The sequence below is a fragment of the Ursus americanus genome, chromosome 24 (assembly GCF_024610735.1).
Source record: "Ursus americanus isolate L20-20 chromosome 24, mUrsAme1.1.p, whole genome shotgun sequence".
In the NCBI taxonomy this organism is placed as follows: Eukaryota; Metazoa; Chordata; class Mammalia; order Carnivora; family Ursidae; genus Ursus; species Ursus americanus.
The window spans coordinates 20,948,717-20,975,202 of NC_142150.1; the positions used below are offsets into that span (position 1 = coordinate 20,948,717).

Sequence of the window (26,486 nt, forward strand, 5' to 3'; positions counted from 1 at the left end):
AGCAAGGAGAGGAGCAGAGGCAGAGAGACAAGCAGACTCCATGCCGAGCATAGAGCCTGAATCAGGGCTCAATCCCATGACCCTGACATCATGACCTGAGCCATGATGCTTCACCGACGAAGCCACCCAGGCATCCTACCCAAGCCTTTTTTTGTGTACTTGTTGATAACGACATCATGTCAGGTGTCAGGGATATAGATGTAAAATGAGTATACCATATAGAACAGAAAAACAGTGAAGCAAATAAGGAATTATAAATATTTTGTTCTGTGGGGCACGAGAAGATTCCCCCTTGGCCCACCTCGAGGGATGGCATGGGGTGTGGGCAGGAAGAGCAGTTCAGGAGAAGCTTGTATGAATGTCATGGATAGTTGTCAGCCAGAAAGATGTAAACACCTTAACAGGTACGAATGCCACTTTTCCTGAGAGAGAAAGCACTTAGAAATCTCCAGCAATGAAAAGCTTTTCTGTCATTTAAACATTCTAGTTCTAAAGTGATCTAAGTTTAACAACAACAACAACATAGTAGTCAACAAGTGGGAAGAAATCTCTTTGCCTGTCGTACTTGTTACATATAACAAGTAGACCTGTGCCCCAACATTGAAATCTGTGTAAAATCACTTAAATTCTCCGATCATACAGCATCACCCATTAAATGGGAGTAATAACATGTCTCTCACTAGATTATTGGAGGCTTAAGTGAGATGACTTATGTAGCTAAGATAAAGCCTCGCCTATGGCAGGTGCTTCAGAAACGGTTGTTATGAAGGGAAATTGGGAATTCTGTACAGTTCTGTCAGTTGCATTGATCCTCTGTCCTTCTTGGTTGGCTTTGGACCAGAAATGGCCACCCTCCATCCTATTAATAGAGAAAGCCCAGAGCTGGCATCCTGGGATGTTGTTTCTTTGGTCTGTTGCCTGCAAGAAACAGGGACACAGGCTAGGGGGTGTGGCTGTGTTCTGGTTTACCACACTCACTGTCCAGCAGGGGCCCCTGTCCTGTTGTTTGTGCAGAACATAGAGATTCCTCTTGCCAGGCAGCCTCTATGGTCTGTGGGGATGGGGTGGGGGCGGGGGGGGGGACAGGGACAATACCAGTGGAATGAATGAGTGAGTGTTGAACTGAGTGTGTCTGAGGGGCCCTTGTTCTTAATGCTGAGCCCTCTGGGTGGCACCATGAGGGGTCCATGTTGGGATGGTTGAGCTTCGAATGTGACCCAGGTGCCCTATAGCTGCTTTTTGTGTCCTTGACCTGCAGACAGGCTCAGACTTACTTCCCCCTCCAGCCTTTTCTTCCCTAGCACCCGTATAAAGCCTGCTGTCCAGTTGCCCCCCGCAGCTTGTCTGGCAGCTGCTGGCCCGGACGTTTGTGGGCTTTTGTTCCCCCTTCTTCTCTCCTTTCGTCCCCTCCTGACCCTCTGCCCTTCTCAGCTGGTGCAGGAAGTGGCTTCACCTGGACGCACCTAATCAGGCTTCCTCTTCCAAGTCTTCCGTTCCTGGCTATTTTTGTGGTTGTTTGCAGCCCTGGAGGGCTGGTTTTCACTGCTCTCCACTGACTAGCTCAGAAGTATCCGAAATGCTAGAGATTGCTGCAAGTTTGCCCTAAACCAGAACAAAAACAAATTGTAGTTAGCATGGGGTTGATCGCCGTGCTCGGTGCATGGCTCTGACCATGGAATTGGACACAGGGCGCTCACCGCCTTCTTTCTGAGGCACCAGCTCTCCCCCCTTCCTTTTCTCGCTGCCGTTCGAGAGACACGTGTTCATAACCTCTGCTTCCTCCCCTCCTGCATTCCTTGGCCTGCTCACTGTGACGTACACCTCCCGTGTCACTGATGTAAAGTCAGACACAATGGTCAGAATCCTTTATTACGGGACCTCATGCACCCCATCGGAGTCATCTTTTCCTTGGTTCAGGTCACACTGTCAGTAGTGGTCAGTGGCTGGCTGCCTCTCGTTTTGTTACTTTATTTACCCTTGAAACTGTCATGGGACTGGTCACCAGAGGCCCCAGGTTTCCAAGACCAGAAGCCTCTTTTCAGTCCTCAATCCCATTGGTCTTTGTGCAGCAAGTGCCTCTGTTGGCTTCTGTTCCGAAGTTCTCTGTCCCAGGGTCCAGAGTCCATGACAGGTTTCTTCCCTGCCTCCTCATGTGTTCTTTCTCCTTCGCTGCCTCTTCCCTTCCTTGTCCCTCGGTGCCCTGTCCTCAGACCCTTCTGTCTCACCCTGCCCCTCTTCCACGTCCGGCTCCCTCCCGGTCATGGGCACACACACATTCCTCCGCCCCTGCCCCTCTTCCGTAAGTGTTTAGTGGCCATAGTTTTGGTGTAACAGTCTTGACAAAGGAATTTACGCGCTAACTAGAGCTGCTTTTGAGTTGGATTTGAAGACCACACTTTGCCAGCCTGGAGCGAACCTCCTATTTCCTTGAGTCTGAGACGCCGTGCACTGTGAAATGTACCAGTGTCTCATGCTCTGCTCGGAAGGAGAAACCCCTGCCTGTCCAAACCAGGACTCATTGCTAAGATGCCGCAGATGGTAAGACATACCCCGGTTTTAAAGATCTTAAACTAATAAAAAAAATCGTATATGTTACCGTCCATGAAGTATCGTAGTTAACATTTGTTTAAGAGCCTGTGCTCAGCAGCGGCCCATTCTCTAAGGAATTTTCCCTCTGAGTTGTAATTATTTCTCTGAAGAAAGAAAGTAGAGAAGAGGAATCTTATTTAGGGACTTTCCTCACAAAAATGATTACATATCTTTCATATGTTTCTTTGTTTTATATGCAGTCATTTTAAGCTGAAGATGTGAATAGAACTCTAGTGGGTGTATGAGTCTTATTTATTAATTCTGAAGTTTCCAAGATCTCTCTTGTTTAGTGCATTTTTCCAAAGAGCTCATGGTATTTTTATAGTTTTTAAAGTGACCCCTCTCCTCCTAATATCCCTTCTAGGGAAGAGACAGGTATTGACCTTCTCTTAATATTCAGAGCAGGTGTACCCGGAGAGGAAAAGTTATACACTCCACTCCAGGTTTGTAAAAATTCTGTGCATGATGCTTTTCTGGGCACATGAAGTTGGTACCATGCACTTTCATCACTAGACCTTTTTGAGTCATTCTCCTAGAATGGAGGTGGCTTGGCTTTGCCCCCCCCCCCCCCATCTCCTCTGGCTTCCCAGTGACCAGGGAAGACATTGGAGAGGCAGTTGTCCCTGGTCAGGAGTAGAGGGTATGAGCCAAGATGACGCTAAGAGCTGCTTAGGATCGTTTACTTAAAGAATGCTGCTGCTCCCATCCTAGAGAAGGAACAGCCGGGAGGCTTCCGATGTACCTGATACTGGAGAATCGGGTGGATTAAAAAACGAATTCTTTGTTACAGTAAAATAACCTATCCCACTTCAGGGACCTTTGACATCTTTAGAAAAGTAATACTATAACCCATCTCACCCGCAACAGTTTATTTTCAGTGACAATAAAAGCCATTGACTTTTTTGGCTCTTTTGTCTTGGAATTGGAAAGAGATGTTGCAAAGAGCCTGACCTACGCTGCTTGAGAGAAATGGGGGTGATCCGGGATGAGCCACTTGAACATCTGTAGCTGTCAGAAAGCAGCTGCAAGTTGACCATTGACCAGAATGGCTTCTCCAGTGACCATCTTCTCATGATCAGTTTGGACATTCAGTGTTGGGGGGATCCCTCTCTGGGGGTTTCCCGTGTGGAACTCGGTGGCTGTATCAAGAGCAGGAGCTGAGCGAGTTGGCAGCTTAGTGAGCCATCTTTCTGCTCTTCAGAGCAGACTTCTTATTTATTAATTAACTAATTTATTATTTTTTAATAATAATTTTTATTATGTTATGTTAGTCATCATACAGTACATCCTTAGTTTTTGATGTAATGTTCCATGATTCATCATTTGCGTACAACACCCAGTGCTCCATGCGATATATGCCCTCCTTAACACCTATCACCGGCCTATCCCAATCCGTCACCCCCCTCCCCTCTGAAGCCCCCAGTTTGTTTCCCAGAGTCCATAGCCTCTCATGGTTCATTCCCCCTTCTGTTTACCCCCCCCCCCCATTCTTCCCTTCCTTCTCCTACCGATCTTCCTATTTCTTATGTTCCATAAATGAGTGAAACCATATGATAATTATCTTTCTCTGCTTGACTTATTTCACTTAGCATAATCTCCTCCAGTCCTGTCCATGTTGCTGCAAATGTTGGGTAATCATTCTTTCTGATGGCTGAGTAATATTCCTTTGTATATATGGACCACATCTTCTTAATCCAGTCGTCTGTTGAAGGGCATCTCGGCTCCCTCCACAATTTATCTATTGTGGACAATGCTGCTGTGAACTTTGGGGTGCATATGGCCCTTCTCTTCACTACGTTCAGAGCAGACTTCTTAGCAGATTGGTGTTGAGATTTTTTAAGGATTTCTGAGATTCAACTCTGAATTTCAGGCAGTGGCATATCTTACAGGATTTCAGCACTTCGGACACAGGAAGTTTAAGAAGAGTTTGAGCAGAAGGTATAAAAATTGGAAAACAGTGTGCCCTCTGACAATGTAAATAGTGGTTTGATTGCACTGACTCTCCTGTGCTCTTTGTCCTTTTGTGTTCATTCACTTAGAAACCTGATGTCCTGACCACCGGGGCTGGTAATCCAGTAGGAGACAAGCTTAATGTTATGACAGTGGGGCCCCGGGGGCCCCTGCTTGTTCAGGATGTGGTTTTCACTGATGAAATGGCTCACTTTGACCGGGAAAGAATCCCTGAGAGAGTTGTGCACGCCAAAGGAGCAGGTGAGAGCCATGTTTATTTGTTGTAAAAGGATTGTTTCACAACACCTGGTTTAGTTAAAAATTACTTCCCACAGGGTTGGAGCTCCTTTAATAGAAGTGGCAAATCTCCATTCCTGGGAGAAAGGGAAAAAAATGTCCATCGGGAGAGGAATTCGTAATTAAATGATGGTTATTTCTCCGGATTGAGCATGATATATAAAATATTTTAGTGGAAACGCAAGTGATCTTCCTTTTCTTCCATTGTGCACTTTAGTGAAGAAATAAAACTATGAAACTACAGACACGGACATGCAGAAATTGTAGCTAGATTTAGATGGTACACTGACGGGATACATACTGGAGCGAACAGTGCAAAACAGGATAATTGTGTTGGGGGGTGGGTTTGTGGTGATTTTTCCTTTTTTGTCCAAAAGTTGTGTAAAACTTTTGTCTTGCTTTTATTGCAGAAACGCAACATTAGGGTAGTGTTCAAAAGAAAGCTGAAAACTCAATCGGACAAAAAAGCTTGATAGAAAGGAAGAAAATGTTTTTGTCCTAGCTGCTCGCTTGGACTCCCAGTTAGAACTTTTAATTTCTTTGTTTTTTCCTTTCATCTTCTCCAGCTTTTTCTGTGTGGCTTTTCCATCAGGGCTTTTGTATGCTGTTCAGTTTGTAGTTTGGCCTGTGGTGTCTTCCTAAGTGTTTAGTCGATCGTTTCTTTCCCTGTGTTTTCTCCTCTTCCCCCTATTCTCTTTCTCTCCTGGGCCCTCCCTGTGCTTCCAGTCCGCCTCAAGCCCTGTGCCCTTGGGTCAGCCTTGACCCCCGCTGATCTCTCCTTCCTCTTGGTTCCAGCTGCGTAGCGCTCGGTGTAGCGCTGAAGGCTTTGCATTTCGTGTTTGGACATCTATCTTCCCTTTCTTTTTTTTTTCTTTTTTTTAAGATTTTATTTATTTATTCGACAGAGATAGAGACAGCCAGCGAGAGAGGGAACACAAGCAGGGGGAGTGGGAGAGGAAGAAGCAGGCTCACAGCGGAGGAGCCTGATGTGGGGCTCGATCCCATAACGCCGGGATCACGTCCTGAGCCGAAGGCAGACGCTTAACCGCTGTGCCACCCAGGCGCCCCTATCTTCCCTTTCTTCTGTCAATCTTGGAAGCTCCCAAAGGCCGGTGTTGCACCATCCGTTTCTTTTGTCACCCAGATGCCTATTGAAGCCCCAGTGGTCTGCGATGGTCTCATGATGGGGATTTCTGTGTCTTTCTCATTAGGGGCTTTTGGCTACTTCGAGGTCACGCATGACATTACCAGATACTCCAAAGCGAAGGTGTTTGAGCATATTGGAAAGAGGACTCCCATTGCGGTTCGATTCTCCACTGTCGGTAAGTCCATCTATTTGCGTGACTGGCATCACAGTAACTCGACCCTGTAACTTCTTTGGGGCATTTACGATTACATTTCGAGGAAAGCATACTAGAAGATAGAGAAAAACACTTCTCCAAATGGTAGTCAGGTTTACCGGTAGAAAAAAATTTTTGAGACATGTAGGAGGTTCCTTTTAATTCTGTTTGTTGAGGTCTTAGGAAATCACACTCAGGCAGAGGCCAGCTCTGCAATTCTGTGACATTTGGAAAGACCTTTCCTACAAGTGGTTGCCTCAGGTGGAAGCGTGGAGTGGGTCACTTACGCAGCAACCATGATAGCTGCCCTTTATTGGGAACTGACTCTGTGCCATCCATGGTTAGGCGCTCTATAGACATTAGCCGTAATCTCATCTGGAGATGTGCTCTGCAAGGTGGGGTTATTCTATTTCAGAGGTGAAGTGATTTTTTTTCAGTAGCGCTAGTACGAATCAGATCTGTCATGCTACATCTCAACACCCCACAGTGCACGGTTGATTCTGTTTTTCTTTCATCTATGTTTGTGCATTCTTAAAATACTGTGGATGCAAAAATAAATGACATTAAGTATCAGAATCTATATTTTCACTCATTTTCTTAATATTAACCTCTTAATTTTGCCTACTCACTAATTCTCCTTGTGTACTATCTTAAACTTTATGATTATTTTCTTCCTGTATTTTAATTTAAATTTTAATTAACTGTTTAAACAAGGCTATCTTATGTTAAATGGATAATCCTTTCAGCTTTTACAGTTATGTACTCTCTCATTACTCTCAATTAATTCTTTTGTTTAATTGGTAGACTGAATTAGCTGGTAGGTGGTAGAAATAATAACCCAGGCACTTAAATACTTGATTTCCTTCGAGGTAGTAGATTGGAAAGGATAGATCCCAGTGTTTCTTAATGACTTTGGGTTTCTTGGATGCCAAGTACTCTGGGTTTTGCTTCATTTTTCCCATTTGAATTTTCTAGCTGGAGAGTCAGGCTCAGCTGACACAGTTCGTGACCCTCGTGGGTTTGCAGTGAAATTTTACACAGAGGATGGTAATTGGGATCTTGTTGGAAATAACACCCCCATTTTCTTCATCAGGGATGCCATATTGGTAGGTGGTAAAGTATATTGCACTCTATAAATGTTTGATTTAAATTGATTTCAAACACTCTGTATTGACCAGCATTTGAGGAGAAGCCCCGGGAAAAGCAGAAAGAAGAGAATTTGGGTTGGCTAGATTGCCTTTTTAAGCACATTTTTCTGTATTTAATATCTTTTTGTAAGATCAAATAACAGTTACCGTTGGTCTTCAGTTTGGCATTTTAAGATTCACCGACTTCATGGGACTAGTCCAGTTTTCCTTGCAGAGCCTGGAAAATTAATAAAAAGAGGCACTTTGCCCTGGAAACATGTAGAGGGTAAATTTAATTTCAGGGTTTGGCAGTGTAAAATTCTGGGATTATCTTGTTCAGAGTTCTAATCTGTAGACCTAGCAATAAGGCAATGTATAATGTAAGACACCATAATTCCTATAAACTTAGTTTTGGGATTTTTTTTTCTCTTTTTCTGTTTAGTTTCCGTCCTTTATCCATAGTCAAAAGAGAAACCCGCAAACACACCTGAAGGACCCGGACATGGTCTGGGACTTCTGGAGCTTGCGCCCTGAATCTCTGCATCAGGTGGGAGCCCTTCTTTGTCACTCTGGTACAGTGTTTCACCTGAACTCTGCCTCATCGTGTGTTTCTCCAGTTTCGGCTATCTCGCGGGACTTGGTTTCTGACTTTCTTTTTGGAAGGCTTCCTCAGATTTCTTGACCCTCAAGAGTTTTATAATCACTGATTTTGTTACTCTTCCCCTATTCATAGACCTTAAGTGATGCTAGAAACACTATCAATTGATATTTAACAATATTAAAGATTAAAGTCTCTAGTATGAAGTAAAGCTCTTTGTATTAGGGAAAGAAGTGTACAGTGTTACCAAATATATTGACGGTTAAAGTAGATTTTGAATAATAAGTTCAGCTACTTTTCAGATTTGTTTTCGCTTCTCTTTACTGAATTCTGAGCCATGAGGTTAATGATTTACATATCATTCTGCTTTAAAATTCTTGTTATTTTGTATACATGATACTAATGATAAACTTTCCTACAGGAACTTGCTTAATGTGTTCTATGTCATTAAGAGATTCTTTGGAAACTTAGGAATATCTTTAAAAAAATCTAGGATATTTTGATTGAAACTGAAAAATTTTAGGCTTTCTTTTTCTGTTCCTTAGGTTTCCTTCTTGTTCAGTGATCGAGGGATTCCAGATGGACACAGGCACATGAATGGATATGGATCGCATACTTTTAAGCTGATCAATGCGAAGGGAGAGGCAGTTTATTGCAAATTCCATTATAAGGTACATGTTGCCTTTGGGGCAGAAGGTACAAGGCTCCCACCACCCACATCTCTTTACTTCTCCTGAGGATTGGGTAAAGATCAAGGCCTCAGGGCGGGGAGCCTTTCCCGTCCCTCCACTCTGAAGGCTGAGAGGTACTGGTCCAGTTGACTTGGACCGTGACTCTTCTGTTGGCTCCACCCAAGTGAAGGGGAAGTGCGTGGGCTCTCTTTGGTCTCCTCTTTCCGTGTGGCCAGAGGGTAGGAGTACACAGGTACTAACAATGGTCAAGCTGTCTTCTCCTTCTGGGCCCTGGGAGCCGTGTGTAAATATTTGGGAAAATGCTCATTTAAGGCTGGTTCTCTGATTTAATGTTCCTGGTGCTGGCAGGTGAATATCCATTCTCCCTAGAGAGGGAAGACCTAAGGTTTTGGTTTGGGCTCACATGGAAGGAGATAATAGAGGCCTCCACACTATGTGAAAGATTTCTACCAGGTTCAGCCTAGCTTTCTAGACGTCTTTGTTGGAGTTTGGAATCAAGCCTTAGCAAACAGTAAAGTGTTGTGTTATGTTGCTTTGCCTTTCCTAGCCCTGAGTCATCGTGCTGAACATAGATATCTTTTGTGGCCCAGGAGGGGACTATGGCAGAAATGGGACATTCCAACCTCACCATCACTTTAATTCTGATGCCATCTTTCCAGAAACATTTCTCCTAACTTTTTTAGCTCATCCATCCATTTATTTAGCATTTATTGAGGGTGTACAATGAACAGGGCAAAATAAAATCAGTTACAAATGTAAAACAATAAAAATTTTTTTTTCGTTTACTTTGATGTAATCATATCAAACAAGTTACCTTTGGGGGAAGCTTTGAGAAGATTTTAGTTAATTGAAGTGGTTCAAAGAGTTCTCTCTTATTATGATCTTGGCATTTATTACATTAAGCAATATTCTCAGAGAACTCTAGAAGGTATTTTAAAAAACCTCTGGTTGCCTAAGAACGTGTTTCCAAATACTTCTGCTAAAATAAGCACAGACCAGAAGTGGACTGAGGACAAATATAGTCTCCTTCTAAATGGTATCTATCCCAAGACCTGTTTTCTTCTGTCTTGTCTTAATGTTTATCTGAACAACTTATGTAGGTATATCAAACAGGAAAACTGTCTCCCCTCTTTATACTTACAACATGGATATATATAATCTTTGGCAGGGGACAGTTTTAAGCAACAGTTGCCCCATTGGCTTGTAATGGCCAAAGTGTTATGTCACTGAGAGCAAGGGCTAAATGACTATATCTGGGGCACCCGCATGGTGGTGGCTCTTCAGGCAGACCTGTTTGAATTCAGATCTTCCCTTTTCTGGGTAACTGGTCATATTATTAAAAGTTCTCTGTGCTCCAGCTTTGTCACTGTGAAGTTGGGATAATAATAGCAGCTGTCCATGATCCTGGAAGGATTGGATTGCTTATGGGCCTGTTCAGCAGAGGGCCCTGGGGTGGCCTGAAACCTACTTGGATATATCAGTCTGGATTATTCTGACCTATGACTAGTATTTTCTAAGCCCAGGGATTCAGTTAAAATCAGGAAGGTATTGCAGTAGTATTGTACAATTTAATGTATTAGCTCTCTTGGTGATCTGCAGATTGTGACCTCTATTTTTAAATCCGGAAGGTGACTGTGCTTCTGGTCTGATGGTAAGAAGGGATCAAATCTTGCCACTAGCTACAGAGAGTTAGAATTTCTGTGGTAGAGTTTCAGAGTTGACTTTGCTGAGGAAATCTTTCCATGCTTGGCTTGTGGGCATCTTTCAGAATAAGATACAGGAAAGAATCTGTAGAAGAAAGGCAGTATGATGTGATAGGAGCGTTAGTGAAAGTAAAATAAAAGGAAGAGAGTAGGGGTGGAGGGATGCTGGCTAGCACAATATCAATAATTGATTTGAGCTATTACAAAACGGAATTAAAAAATTGCTTCATGCAAAAAAATTATTTTCTTATTTTTTAAATAATTTTTGATTTTTTTTCTTATTTGAAAAGTAACATGAGTATAAAAACTCAAATAATAACCACCCTGGAAAATAATTTTGAAGTTCCTCAAGAAATTAAATATAGAATTATCATATGACCCGGCAACTTTGAGATATATGCTAAAAAAATCCACTGAATTGGACACTTTAAAATGGTTAAAATGGTGCATTTTATGTTATGTATATTTTATGCCAAAAATTTTTTGGCTTTTCTGAAGATAGTAGTACAGCGTTCTTTATATGGGTGAGAAATTGAAAATAAATTATATGTTAACCGTTAAAAAAATCCAAATGATACAGGATGCAGAAAGAGAAAGATAGGACTAATTTTAAATATGAAATGTATATACAGATTCCCTGGACATTTTAAAGAATCAAGATAACCAAGTAGAGTTTCTTGTCGATGAATTCCTATTTGTATCAGATTTGAACAAGGAAAATCCAGTTTTTGAGTTGCGTTACTCATCATCCTTCAGTGAATAACTGATTAAAGTTCCATAACTTTGCCAATACATTTCAGTTTGAGCTGTTTTCTCTCATTCTGTAGACTGACCAGGGCATCAAGAATCTTTCTGTCGAAGACGCAGCAAGACTTTCTCAGGAAGACCCTGACTACGGCCTGCGGGATCTTTTCAATGCCATTGCCACAAGCAACTACCCCTCCTGGACACTTTACATCCAGGTCATGACTTTTAATCAGGCAGAAACCTTTCCATTCAATCCATTTGATGTTACCAAGGTGAGTCTGTTAACAACTAAATTGTTTTCTTTTTAAAGTCTCTTTGTACCTAATTTACAAATTCCAGTCAAGTTTTCATAATGATAGAGAAGTCATGTACAAAATCCACTTTGGATTTTCCTGGCCTGTGCTTCTCACTTCTAGTTTCCGTTTGCTGCGTTCATTGAATTCCTCAGAGTGGCTTGATCTGTCATTATTAGCAGGGAACAGATCTGGAAGAACTGGTGTCCTTTTGCCTAGGTTGTCAGTATTTACTGGTTACTATTGTGAAAGATTCAACCAGTGCAACCACCTAAAGTTCTTTTCACTTTACTGGATTAAAAAAATTATTTTCACTTACTATCGTTAGCTTGATTATATTAGAGAGCTGGTATATATTTTTTAAGATTTTATTTATTTGTTTGAGAGAGAGAGTGAGCAAGCGTGCAAGTGAGCACGAGCCGGGTCGGGGGAAAGGCAGAGGGAGAAGCTGACTCCTCGCTGAGCAAGGAGCGCAACGTGGGGCTGGGATCATGACCTGAGCCGAAGGCAGACTCTTAACCGACTGAGGCACCCAGGCACCTTGAAAGCTGATATTTTAATAAGTAGTTTAATTTCCTTTAGTTGGTTGTTTAGTAATTGTGAATATGACATTTATTTTTAGATTTGGCCTCACCAGGACTACCCTCTTATCCCAGTTGGTAAACTGGTCTTAAACCGGAATCCGGTTAATTACTTTGCTGAGGTCGAACAGTTGGCATTTGACCCAAGCAACATGCCCCCTGGCATTGAGCCCAGCCCTGACAAAATGCTTCAGGTAAGCCTGGTGGATTGAGGTCTTCTGAGGCAGGAGTGCAGGTATGTGCATGGGCGAATGCACACATGTGTGTGCATACACACATACACACATGCTGTAACTTGGCCAGACCTTTATATGAAGAATTAACTAGAACATCACTTAAATTTTAATGAATCTGGGTCCTTAGTTCCTGCGGGTCTAACGGAAGCATCCTGACATTATATTATTACAGTAGAAAGCAAATTTCATAGTGTGTTAAGACTTTGATATTTTTAGTCTCTTGATTTAAAAATTACATTAGAAATGCCTCAGGTATTTGTAGAGTAAAGCACACTTTGTTCAGTCTGTCATTGATGGGAGGAAATATTGTTAATTGGTCAATGTAACTTGATTCATTTCCTCTCCCTTGGTGATGCTTGAATTTTTCCATGTGTAAAAAGAGACTGGAGATGGTTTTTATGAACTGAACATATGTCGCCAGCATTTGAAGGCAGTGGGTTAACTTAACCATTTGTCTCAGTAATGTTCCTACGCATCCGCTAGTTTTTCATCACTCTCCACTAGGCTCCCTCAAGGGGAGAAAGAGTGAAAAATACTTTTTTGGATCAGAAATCAGTAGGAAAATAATTGGCTTAATAATTATTAAGTAAATCAATGTCTTGTGTTTTTGGACTCTGACCATGAAACAAAGGTGAAAGATTATTACCTGAGATTACGCCACAGTGACTGACGGCTGTTTCTTATGTAAGCATCTGACTCCAGTTCAGATGTCACTCTCCGTGGAGACAAGCTAAGATCCCATTGTTTTTTTTAATAGTAACTTTTCTGCTTTGACATTGGGAACATCTAAGGCTTTTATAGAAAATAAGTTTTTCATTAGCTTTCAGTTCAATTTAACATCTATCTATCTATCTATCTATCTATCTATATATATATATATTTATTTTTTTTTTAAAAGAGAGAGAGAGATGGCCCACATGTGAGGGGGTGAGGGGCAGAGGATGAGGGAGAGAGAGAATCTTAAGCAGGCTCCATGCCCAGCACAGAGCCTGATGTGGGGCTTGATCTCACAACCTTGAGATCTTGACCTGGTCGAAATCAAGAGTTGGACACTTAAGCGACTGAGCTACCCAGGCACTCCTTAACTAATAGAGATTGGACACCTCTCTGCGTATGATAGGCTGCTCTGGCTGCTATAACATACAAAAACACAAGATAACTATTAAGGCAGAATGCCATCTGAATTAGGAGAAATCTTGTCTGTTAGGAGGATGATGACAAAGTTTCAAGAATGAGGTAGCGTTTGAGATGGCTTTTGAAAAATGGATAGGATTTCAGTTTTCCACAGAGATAAAATGAGGCAGGAGAGAGACCTGAGTGTAGGCGCGATGGTGGACTGTGTTGGGTATGTTTAAACTGTCAACGGTCACTTCCTAAAGTAGAAGAAATAAGATGGGGTACATTGAGCATATGTCAGAGGGGACTTCAGTGCTTGAGTAGAAGTTTGTACAGTTGTCCCTTTTAGGAAAAGGTTTCTCCAGTTTTGAGAACTGTGATCCGCGCATATCAAGTAGAATCAGTCCAGTTGGTGAACTGGAGGTTAGTGAAGAGAGAAGGAAAGCCAAGCACACCACAGAGCACAGGCAGAAGTGCTTGTGTTGAAAGGAGTAAAGGAAGCCAAGCCCGGGGACCCTGGGCATCCAACCTTCCCTCCCTTGGGGTTGGAAGGGAGCTGAACCATGTGAAGGAGGTTACTGGGAATTGCCAAGGCATGACCTTGTCATTCGTGGGAAGAGCTAAGACTACATAACCCTGGTATTGAGGGAACAGGTGGAAAACAAATATTATCCAAATTCTTTTCACAATCCAGGTCACCGTGGGTCTCTGGGGCCACAGTGAGACCTGGAGACAGTTAACAACACTGAGTCATACAGTTAGAAGAGCCGTGCACCACTGGATGGAGGCCTAGGCCCAGGCAAAGGACCACAGATCATATCCGTGTCCTCTGCAGCAACAAAAAGCAAATGTCTAGAACATTTCATTGAAACTGTTGGGAAGAAAGTCCTAAGAAAAGATGATAAACCTAAATCATGCAATTCTGTTAGTGAATTGAATTGTATGAATGAATCCCATAATTTCTGTTGGTATTAATTTTGGCTATGGCAAACATATTTTAAATTTCATGTGTTGTCTTCTTGGTTGTTTTTTTTTTTTTTTTTTTTAGTGAGTTTAGAAAGTGAAAGGGCTTTTTTTAGTAGGTGCAATCAAGATATCAGTCCCTATCCCAGGCTTTCTACAACGTAAGTCAGTTAGCTGTGAGTTCTGATGGCAGGGAGCTTGCGAGGTGCCGTACACACGGCAGGGAAGGACTGCTGTACTCGTTTAGCCATTTGGTGACCAGTGAGGAACACTTCAAGTGTTTTGAGTTGTGAGATCATATCACCTGTGTGGGGCCCGAGGCTGATGCTCTTGGCAGGAGTGTGTAGGACGTGGTGGAGGAGGAGGGGCTGGAAGTGGAGAGCCAGGTAGGGGGACTTTGAAATCACTCTGACAGGAGCTAATGACTGTCCAAGGGCGATAGTGGCTGTATGGTCATGAATAGTGATCTCTGTTACCTTTCAACGAGATCATGTTAATAAACTTTAAAGTGTTACCCAAAGTGGTAAGCCAGATCGCAGTGAAAAGGACGTAGATTCCAGTTAGTGGGGTGGTAGCAGATGTATTTACAATGTGATACATCCTTGAGAGTAGGACGTAATACAAGGCAGGGCACTAACTTGTTATTTGAGGGGGAAGAAGGAGTCCTGACCTAGAACAGGTGTGAAGATCTGTGGCTGTTTGGCTGTACGACGGGGAAGATTAAGGACCATTCAGTTCAGGAGAACTCATTTCACGTGAGAAGAAACTGCTCTTTGGGGGGACAGGCAGAGTTTGGTGGTAACACTGTACAGAGCGCTGTGTGCTTGAAATTTGAAGTGTACAGACCATTCTGGTGTGTGTGTGACTGCGCACACTCAGCGCCTGTTTCATTTATAACTGCAGGGCCGCCTGTTTGCCTATCCTGACACTCACCGCCACCGCCTGGGACCCAACTATCTTCAGATACCTGTGAACTGTCCTTTCCGTGCTCGAGTGGCCAACTACCAGCGTGACGGCCCCATGTGTATGCTGGACAATCAGGGTAGGCCTCATCTGGCTCACTGGGGGTCGTGAGGGGTGGGAGCCCGGGGGCGCCGCTGGCAGAGTGCAGGGGATGCCCTGCCAGGCCCGTGGTCTTCAGGCTCCTGCTCTATGAAGACGACCCAGGGGACCGTCTGCTCTCTGAAGCAAGGAAGGTTTAAACTGCCTGAAGGCTCTGTTTTTGTATCTGTTTGGTATGTTTTATTGAGTTCCCATCTCAGATTTTCCTTGCCATCCATTGAGTAATGAAAGGTGAGAGAAAGATCTTTCACACTGGCTGTTGAAGGGTAGCATTCAGCTTAGGGGTTAGGTTTTAAAGACTTTTCACAAAGTGGACAGTTCCTTATCACTCCTAAATCACTAGGACTTAGACTCTTGGAAGTGCAAAAGCCAAAAATTCCTGTTTCTTGTTTTCCATTGCACTTGGCTGGGCCAAGGAGGAACAAACGTACCTGGGGTAGAGAGGGCATGGGGCAGGTTAGAATAAGGGAGACAGAGTCAATCAAGGAATTCTCCCTCACTTTTTTTTCAAAATGAATATAGTTGAATTCATGTAAATTAACTGGTGAAATGAGACTTTACTGTATTTTGTGCTTTGGAGCTCATTTATCAAATTTATGATTTTTTTAAACTACTGTTTTTGGTACCATGTACAAACAGCCTCTATTTTTGATTACTTGTTCTAATTATAGAATGTTTGATTAATGTTCTTTCCTTTTAATGCTCCCCAGTTTAATATCCATCTTAATTTTTTTTCTTTCTTTTCTTTTCTTTACTTTTCTTTTCTTTTTTCTTTTCTTTTCTTTCTTTCCCTATTTGGGCACATTTGTTTTAGTAATAGGCTGCTTACATTGATCCCTTCAGAAATTTTACTGATGATTTATATTTATAGCCATAGATGTCTGTATTCAAACAAAGTCTACTTTTCTCTGATACAAATAATACATGTGCCCTAAAGAAAATTTGGAAGATATAAGGGAAAGAAGAGAAGGGGAGAAGGACAACCTACTTACAGCGCCAATACTTGAAGGCCACAGCCATTGCATTTTGCTTTATTTTCTGTCAGTTTTCTCTGGGACTGTTTTTTATAGACTTAAGATTATTTTGTTTATATGATTTTGTGCCTTGCATTTGTTACCATTACGACTAAGGCTTTTCTGTGTATTTAATGAGTTTACTTGCTCACTAACTGATTACGTTAGGTGTTTGCAGTACTTCTGCTCCCTGAGGTTTATAGAGCTAATGGGGTGTTTTGTTGCCCAAAGTAACTGATACTCCCTGTGTGGGTCTTCTGCATTTTTATTCTAAAGGGATTTCTTCCTTCCATATTTGTCAGTCCTTTCATTACTGAGACTGGCTGTATCAGAGAGGTTCATGTATATTCTGGAACTTCATTAATAAATTGTATTTACTTCATGTTTATCATTCTTGTTTACCATTACGGTGGCATATGTATGAAAAAACTACTTAAGGATACATTTTGACACACCCTTTGCCTACTTTTAAAGGCTGAGCATTTGGGCTGTGCTCTTGAAGTTTTTTTTTTTTTTTTAAAGATTTTATTTATTTATTTGACAGAGAGATAGCCAGCGAGAGAGGGAACACAGCAGGGAGTGGGAGAGGAAGAAGCAGGCTCCCAGCGGAGGAGCCCGATGTGGGACTCCATCCCCGAATGCCGGGATCATGCCTTGAGCCAAAGGCAGACACTTAACAACTGCGCTACCCAGGTGCCCCTGTGCTCTTGAAGTTTAATGAAAGAGCTTAATTGTTCCCAGTAGTCAATGACTTGAAGACAACTCCCACTTTGAGGCAAGGTCAGAACTCATTTAGAGATCGAATTTTAAAGTTACTCAAATAGGCACATTCCAAAGAGCTAATTCTTCGTGCGAAGACCACTGGTGGCTGGTTGTTGGAACACTTTGCCCTAGAGGTAGATGAGGCTGACGTAGAATGAATCCCAAGGGCTAATAATTGGGCCGCATGGGGCCCTCCTTCCTCCTACGTGCACTTGGTACCTTGCTGGGTGTGACCTACAGGCACCCCTTGATTATTCACTCTGCATAATCTAGCCTGGCAGTGAGCTGGTTAAAATTCCAGCGTCAGACTTGTTTGTTTAAAACACTCAAGATGTTTCTAGGCCACTCCTGCTTAGGCAGCTTGTGCTCAGGTAATTCAAGCTTCGGCCAACATCAGCTGAAGCAGTTAGGAAAATAAATATGCCAAAATGAAAAAAAAGCCCTTTTATTTATTCTAGAAGTCAGAAAATATATTTTGATTGCATTTGTCATTATTTTTTCTAAAAGTCCAGATAAATGAGTGCTGCCATACTAGAAATATCAGACTGAAAAAACAGTCCTTTTTTTATTCACCTGTGGAGGGAAGTGAAAATGAAGCTAGAATTGAACAAAGTCACAGTCAATAAAGGAATGATATTCTGAGAATCTTGAAAACCTTGAAGGAATAGTGAAATAGAGTTCTGTCGTGGGAATATAGTCTGTGTTGGAATGAAAGAGACAGAACAGATTCCAGATCCCAGCTCTGCCACTAACCACCATGTGACTTTGCAACAGGCAGTTAACATCTCAGGGCTCAGTTTATATGTGTCTGTAGATTGAAGGAGCAGAGCTAGAACTTTCATTTCAGTTGCTACCAAGAATTCTGTGATTCAGTGTTTGAATTGAGCCCAAGCCCAAATGAAACTCTCAAATTTGAAATGTGTCTTTGGGTCTCATCTCCTATGGGGGCCAGATCAAACCTGTATAAATATATTCATACCGGAGAGCATCAGAAGATTTTAAAGATCAGATCACTTGAAACGATCAAGAAAACTCGAGATCTCTTCATTAAAACTCAGAGTGAGACTGCCCATGAGAGCTTTTGGAAGGTGTCATTATTCTTTAAGGATCTGAGTCCTGCCCATAGCTTAATAGGAGACATTAAAAATAATGTGTACATGGCATGCCTGTGTATTGTGCGTGTGTACTTGTATATGTGATTGCTGCTTGAATCTTATCTTATTACATCGACTATAGACTGCATTCGTTTGTCATCTCCCTAAGTGAATCTGTATGGTTTTCTTTGGAAGGTGGTGCTCCAAATTACTACCCCAATAGCTTTAGTGCCCCCGAACAACAGCCTTGTGCCGTGGAACACAGCACCCGGTGCTCTCCGGATGTGCAGCGCTTCAACAGTGCCAACGAAGATAATGTCACTCAGGTAATGGCTTCTTGGTCTGCTATGGGAGTCACTTGATCAGTTTCCTTGTCGACGTCTACCTATTTTCCCCCTCTTTTTTTTTTTTAAAGATTTTATTTAGAGAGAAAGAGCACGCATGAGCGGAGAAAAGGGCAGAGGGAGATGGAGAGAGAGAATCTCAAGCAGACTCCATGCTGAGCATGGAGCCCGATGCGGGGCTTGATCTCACAATCCTGAGACCATGACTTGAGCCAAAATCAAGAGGCAGACGCTTAACTGATTGAGCCACCCAGGCGCCCCTATTTCCCCCCTTAAAGTGTCTAATATATCTTAAATTGAATTCATGGAAGACATCTCTAATCATAAATCAGTCCCTTTATTAGATGGAGTTGAAGAGTTGTACTACCATGCTCTTCCAGTACAAGGTATGGAAACTCATTTCAGTTTCCCTGAATTTTATTGAAGGGATTATAGGTGGGGGCCATCAGGAAAGCAGTGACGCATAGGAATGTAAGAATTGTGCAAATAAAGCTTAAGTACAACTACATCTGAGAAGCTAGGCAGGACAGCCCAGATTTAAGGGACTAGAACAGGATTCACAATAGCACTAGGAGCCTTGGTGGCAAGAGTGCGGATGTGTCCACTGTAGGGCGTGCTGTCCATGGGACTCCGCTGCTCTCCACCTGTCGGCTTCTATTTTTCAGTACCGATTGCTTATCCTTACCATGTCCTCCTGACTTCCTCCTCACTACCTCATAGCTTCTGTTTTAACATTGCTGTGGCTTTGCCGTGACCTTGGCCTAACTCTTCTTTATGGCTTCTTTCTCCATATATAGCTTTTTTGGGGGGACCCTTTTTTACTGTCTCTCTTTCAGTACTTCTATATCAGATTCTGGGGAAAGGGAGTCAAATTGATTTGACTGATCTTTTCACTCTAGACTGCATCATTGACCTTTGGCCAGCCTGTGGTTAACTGTCCAGGGTCAAGTGCCCACCCTCTTTCCAATCACCTATGGCTGTCCGAGTGCTGTTCTTTCTGTGGGTACACTGAAGGAGACCCTTTAACTTTGAAGAGCAGCTTCCTCCTTAATGTGTCCAGTACAGCTTAGACCTCACACAAGAGAAGAAGGAAATTAAAAAGTCTAGTTATCCTAGAGTTCGGGTTGGGTGGTCGGTGTTAAACTTAGTATTTAAATTAGAATAGGAACTATATCTAGTTGCTCAATTTATAAATGTGGATTCTAAGTAAAAGATATTTAAATACATGAATAATTCACTGTGAAGATATCTTTATTTGAAAGGGATGCATACATAGATATGTATATATAAAAAAGGAATTACTTTAAAGTAGGATGTAAACCATATTTAGATGAAATTAAACATCTTCTAAAAGGCTTTTGTAGTGACCGCATTATTCTTGGTGATGTGGATGATGCCAAGTATATTATAATACAATCCCTGCCTCTCAAAGAATTTTGCCTGCATGAGGCCTAATCCGGTGTTAAACTAGCTAATACTACCTCTGCAAAAATTAATTTAGATAATACATGGCTTACAGAGTGAGAGAATATATATGCAGTTCATCTAACTAACGGCTCATGTCCAGAGTACGTAAAGAGCTCTACAGAGCAGTGAGAAAAAGACAGAAGAATAGAAGATGGGCAAAGACTTGAACAGGTACTTCACAGAAGAGGATATCCAAGTGACTGAAAAACATACAGAAAGTGGTTTATCTCTGTAGTCAGCAGCGATGTGCGAAATAAAACCACAAAGAAACATGCATCAGAGTAGCCAGAATTAGAGTGACTGGCCGTGCCAGATGTTGAGAGAACGGGAAACAGCTCTAACTCTCCTGTGAGTGTAAATTAGTTCTGGTATTTTGGAGAACTGTGTCTCGGTATCCATTCAAGCTAAACACATGGGTGTCTTTTGACCCTAGTAAAGTACACTGTTGTGTAGGAACCTAATAGAAATGTGTACATATGGACACCAGAAGACACGTACAAGACTGTTCCTGTTACCCAGATGTTCAACAAGAGCTTGGATAAGCACATTTGGCAAAACACATTTAAAATATTAGAAGTCAAAAGAATTGCCTTTGGGGGCGCGGTTGGAGAAAAGGGGGATAATGACTGGGAGGAGGGACTCTGGCGGGGAGATTTCTGAGGTGTGAATGATTTTCCTTCTTGATCTGGGTGGTGGTTGTGTAGTGTGTTCACTGAAAAATCATTGGACTTCACACTTAGGGCTGGCACCCTTTACAGTAGGGCTATTACACTTAAGAAGCGTACTAAAGAAAAAAATCATTCTCTCAATTTGTATATACTAGTAAATATCACGTTTCTTTTGAAAAGAATTTGGTCCTGCTCTCAAAGGTCTATGATTAGAGTGTTAGAGCTGATAAAGCCATTTAGAATCTTTATCTGGCTATAAAATTGAAGAGCCGTCCCGTGTGTGGAGTCCGTGCCCCCAGTGGTGAGCAGCTGAGCTGTATGTGCAGATGGTGTTGCTAGCCTGGTGTAAGGATATGCAGATCAGAGCGCCCTGGAGACTTCTTCAGTTTGACTTCCAAGGCCCACCTGCCTTTTCCCGAGCAGCATGACTGCTGAAGCCAGGCTCAGATGGATAAGGCTTCCATCCTTTTTACATTGCAGTCCTCTTGTCCACATGCTGAGGTGGGGGTGCTGTTTATCTTTGTGTTTGTACATGTGCTTTTTTGTTAACCTCTTGAAGCTAGTTTAACCAGATCTCTAGGAGAGCAAGTATTTTATATGGGTTTTATTGAGTGGTGTGTTGATAAATACTAATAGTCGTGTGCAGAGGGGAAAAGCCCTGGTTTATAGTATTTGTCAATTGTCTTTTTTTTTTTTTTTTAAGATTTATTTATCTGAGAGAGAGAGTGTGTGTGCGTGCACAAGCAGGGGGAGGGACAGAGGGAGAGGGAGAAGCAGACTCCTTGCTGAGTGGGGAGCCTGACAGGGGCTCCGTCCCAGGACCCTTGAGATCATGACCTGAGCCAAAGGCAGTGGCTAAACCAACTGAGCCACCCAGGTGCCCTATAGTGTTTATCAATTTTCTTGATGAAAAAAAATTCCTAGAGCTGATTTCAAGCTAGCACTATGGTGTCACTGAATCTGTGGCATTGGGATGTGAGGTTCAGTATCACATATTGTGTAGTATTTCTACTGTAGTGATACAGTAGACACGAATAACCTCAAGAACATCGGTAATAGGTATTCATTGGGAAATCATACCTTTTGAAGGTTTATTATTTTTGTTTGTAATATAATTATAAGGTTATATAATAAAGTTTTTAATAATGGCCGTGTTTAACAACTCACAAAATTCTTATAAAGATGACAATCTGCTCTCATGAGCAAGTGGGCTCCAGCACACCGCTGAAATTGCAGGACCGATTTGCTTTCAGTTTGATGGTAGATTGATGGGACGTAGGAGGCCTCACTTCTACTTGTCGTACGTGGACATGCTAGATTAAAATATTTTTTAAAACAGTAGTTGAGCTAACAGACAAAATTAAATCTCTGGGTCCTAGAGATGAAAAAGGAATCACAATAGTGCGCGAGCATCGAAGGTAAATATATCATGGTGGGTAACCAGACTGTATTTACATCTTATTAAGATTTTTATGACTCCAAGGAGCTTGCAGTTTAGGCTGCAAGGCTCTGTGTGTTGCAGAGAGCTAGAACTGGGCTCTTGACGTATGACAGAATGATGAGAGCCAGGAACCAGCCCTCCACAGGGAAAAACTACCCACCAGACTGAGCCAGCAGCTTGTCCGCATGTAGGCTCTAGATTTCCTGAGAAATTGGGCGTCCCTTTCCTCTGCTCTTCTCCTCTCAGGTGAGGTGTCTGCATTCTTGTTCCACTTAGAAATACCTAGAAGTCCTGACCTGAGAAACAGTGAGTCAGTGAACCCTTCTAGGCCTTTGCAGAGATGGTGGAAAAAAAAAATCACAAGACACATTCACAATTTGGACCCAGGTGGTGGTTCTGCAGAAGGTAACTCCTGTTGGAGATGAGTCCCAGGGAAGAATTACAAGGATATCCAGTGTCCTGAGAAATTGCACATGTAATAGATGAAAGAATCATGAACATGATAGAATAATCTAAAAGTGCTTTAAAATAAGCATATATACCATATTCAAGGAGATAGAGAAAAGAATATGATTTACAAGATAAAAATAAGATATGGGAAAACAAAAACAAATAGATTTAAGAAAGAACCAAATAGATGTTTTTAGAAACAAAAAGTACAAACTTTTAAATAAAAATTCAACAGGCACAGTGACTCAGTGGATGGTTAAGCAATTGTTAGATACAGTTGAAGAGAGAATTAGTGAATCGGGGGATAGATCTGAGAAAATCCCCATAATGCAGTACTGTGATTGGATTGTGTTCATTTCAAAAGTTTGATTTTTTGAACTTTGGTATCAAATGTAAACTTCGCTTAAATTTTTTAAAAAAATGTTTTTATGGCTTGATATTTGATAACACTTAGACAAGCTATTTGACATTTTATGAATTTGATACTTTGGATAATTAGATATTTTGTGACTTTATAAATGTTAGCAGAACAGGACATAGAACAGTGCCTGGTACATTATAGGGACTCAATAAATAAGTATTGGTTGAATGAATGAATGAATGAATGAATGAATGAAATGTTAGAATAAAATCATAGCTGATACTTAGAAATCGTTGATTTCAGAAGTGAGCAAAGCCCTTAGGACTCATATACCTTACTACTAAGCGCCAATTTTTATTTTAATCTGTTGATATTCATTTTAGAGGTAAGCTCAGTCATAAAAACAAAGTATCGCTATTAACACGTGTCTTCTCCAGAAAGCTTGGCTTCTGAAAAACTAAGGTTATATATTATTGAAGTAGGGTTTTTTCCTCTATGGTTCTGGGTGAATTGAACAAAGGTTGTATTCTGCTAAGTTTCCATTTGATGATGGCTTGCTCACTGGACTTTTCAGTAGCACAGTGTGGGATTCTTAACTGTAGGCTGTACTGTGTCTGCAAGAGACGTATAAGCACTTACTACAAAGGACATTACTAAGAAGCGTTTATGAGCTATTATCAACTGAATTCTTCCTGTTCCACAAAACAAAAAGTAAGGAACTCCATGCAAATGACAGTTTTCATTAGAATTTTAAATTATCCTTAGATTCTAAACAATTTTTCATTCTTACGCCAATGAGAAGTCTCGCTTTTTCATTTCCAAAGTGGCACATTGGGTGAGTTTTGTTCATGCCGGACTGGTTGTTTTCTCTCTGCTCTGCACATTTTCCCTGCGCAGGTGCGGGCGTTCTATACAAAGGTGCTGAATGAAGAGGAGAGAAAACGCCTGTGCGAGAACATCGCTGGCCATCTGAAGGACGCACAACTCTTCATCCAGAAGAAAGCGGTGAGTGATAACTTTGTTGGCTGCCGGGTGACATCTGCTGGTCAGAGAAGAGAGCACAGCTGTGTGAGGGAACCCTTAAATGGAAATGTCCCTACTATTCTACTTGAGCTAATCGGACTTAACAAAAATTAGTACTAATCCCCAGCCCACCTCCGAATCTTTTCTCTGTATGTTTTATCTCCGGTGAATGTGGCGTATCCACTGAGCCTTTAGCTTTCTGTCCAGTGTGTAGTAATTGAGTTGAATTCAGGGTGAATTGTTGTACGCTCTTCATTGACTGCAGCCAAGTTCCGTGCCAGAGAGTGCTGTCCAATGTAACAATGTGGGTCCTGCCACAGTTTTGCTTCGACTTTAGAAGATAAGAAGTACGGATTGCATTTTTGTGTTGCGAAGCCTGTCTAACCACTTGGTGTCGTGACACCTGACCCTCGTTCAGAAGCAACTAGAAACTTGCACGCTCTCTGGGGAGAACTGAGCAGCTTCCAAAACTCAGGCTGAACTCCTGGGCTGAGACGCCAGGCTGTTTCTGATGGCAGCTCACTGTGCTGCGTGGAGCCTTCTCACTAGCAGTTTTCGGGCCTGCCACAGGGGAAAGCTTCTTGGAAGTTGAGACAACCCCACAGTTGGCTTGTGTTTTGGTTGCTGCTGCTCTGTTCAAAGGGACAGCTGGGCCGGCAGCTCTCTGGGATGTGTTCAAAGGCCTGGAGACAAGTACCAGCAGGCTGGGCGCTTTCTCTGTAGGCAAAGTTCTGTGTCTTTAACTGTCTTTCACAAGTGCATGTATAAAAATAACCTTTTAAGTTGCTGAGGCACTATTTACACATGGCCGTCTGCAGCAGAGAGCTGGACGGTTGCTCTGGGACGTAGACGGGGGCAGGTTTTATCTCACTGATTAGAACGAGTGGGACAGCGTGTAAGTAGCAGAACTGGGCTTGAACCCTTAGCGTTCTTCTCTCGCATGTGCTGAAGCTGTAAGGCTTCCTGGGGGTTCACGATGCCCCCCTCCTGTCTGCTCAGGATCAGCCCATGGTCAGGAATTCCTGCTGGATGTGGAGCATGTGGCCCAGCACGGGCCACGGTCTATGTATTCCTCACTTTAAATTCAGGCAGTGTCTGGGCCCATCTCGTGATGCACATCACCATGACTTGTTGAGCCAGCCTGAGGTCAGCTCCTTACACGCACTAAGCGCCTCTCACCTCATTCTCTGGGGTCGGTTTGATTATGTTGCTCATTTTGTGGGCAGTGGACAACGAAGCTCAGAGGAATGACTTATCCAAGGTTGCACAGCCGGTACGTGCCAGGGTTTCCCCGGATCCCCCACATCTTGCTCTGGGTTGTTAAACACTGTGGTGCTCCGCCTTCCTTCCTCCCCTACAGAGTAAACGCTGTGCCACACGCGCCGGGGACCTGCCTGGGAAGGAGCCGGGGTCGTATTTATGTTCTTTTCATTTGGCTTCAGGTCAAGAACTTCAGTGATGTCCATCCTGACTATGGGGCCCGCATCCAGGCTCTTCTGGACAAATACAACGCTGAGAAACCCAAGGTGAGCCCACAGCAACCTGGCTGTGGTAGAGGAAGGGGGTCCCGGATCAGACTGGCTTGGATAGTTTGGTTTCCTTTCGCGATGATTCTTCTCAGGGACAACTGTTAGATTTTTCAAGCTGCTCAGACACTCGCTTGATAGTAGAGAACTCGGCTGCAAAGCACGTCCTCTGCACTTTAGCTCGGGCCCACATGAGGTAGTGGAAGGGAATGCAGCTCCCAGTGGTTATCATCTTCATCTGAGCGCACAGTAAAGCTGAGGTGAGTACCAGGCCGCCGCTGCTGAGCGAGCTAATTAACCTGCTGGTCCTGTTCCTTTAAAACAGAACGCGATTCACACCTTTATGCAGCACGGGTCGCACTTGGCCGCAAGGGAGAAAGCCAACCTGTGAGAGTCGGGCCCTGGGCCTGCCCCAAGCTGCTCTCCACCTGTGAAGCAAAGCGTGGTGTTCACACACGTACCACTCTTCGCCGGATAGAAGATTCTCCTGTGCTAGGTGCGCAAACGCGAGCTTGTGTCTTTAAAATGGTAATCCAGGTTTCGATAGCAAGTAATGTAGCAGTGGCTTTTAGTGCTGTTTTCCCAGGGGGAGATAAGGGTAGGGCTTAACAATGATATAACAAGAAAATGTATTTGCTTTTGACAGTTGGTTGGGCTATTCACTTAAAATGACTAGAATGAAAGTTTCTGGCAGAAATATGATTTTATTTGATAAGAAAAAATCTTGGTGAAATTAGTATGTTTACATATCATCTCATGGCCTTATTATATAAAAATATGGCTGAAATTATATAAGAAGAAAAGATAATCTACTCAGAAATTTTAATTTTTCTCAGTTCCGTATGGGAAAAACACATTTAATGCATTGATGTCTTTTGAAAATAATTTCATTGGCATCATAGCTTAATGCTTATTCCTGTCTGGAACTGATCAGATTTTTTTAAACTTGGAATTACATCTGTGCTAATGTAGCATTGATTTTGCAACAGACTGATTTGTAATTGCTACATTTTTACAATAAAATAATCTGTACATAAGAAGAA

At 42.4% G+C, this 26,486-nt stretch overlaps 1 protein-coding gene across 1 annotated transcript in view; it reads left to right on the forward strand.

Annotated features, from left to right (window-relative positions):
• Positions 1–26,486, forward strand: part of CAT (catalase) — a 36,244-nt gene extending 9,758 nt beyond the window's left edge. The window contains exons 2-13 of the mRNA XM_045808512.2: positions 4,629–4,800; positions 6,048–6,158; positions 7,152–7,282; positions 7,746–7,850; positions 8,447–8,572; positions 11,124–11,315; positions 11,959–12,111; positions 15,136–15,274; positions 18,359–18,489; positions 23,792–23,899; positions 25,360–25,443; positions 25,769–26,486. Of these exons, the coding sequence (XP_045664468.2) occupies positions 4,629–4,800; positions 6,048–6,158; positions 7,152–7,282; positions 7,746–7,850; positions 8,447–8,572; positions 11,124–11,315; positions 11,959–12,111; positions 15,136–15,274; positions 18,359–18,489; positions 23,792–23,899; positions 25,360–25,443; positions 25,769–25,834 (1,518 nt within the window). The 3' untranslated portion in view covers positions 25,835–26,486. The remainder of the gene's footprint in view (positions 1–4,628; positions 4,801–6,047; positions 6,159–7,151; positions 7,283–7,745; positions 7,851–8,446; positions 8,573–11,123; positions 11,316–11,958; positions 12,112–15,135; positions 15,275–18,358; positions 18,490–23,791; positions 23,900–25,359; positions 25,444–25,768) is intronic.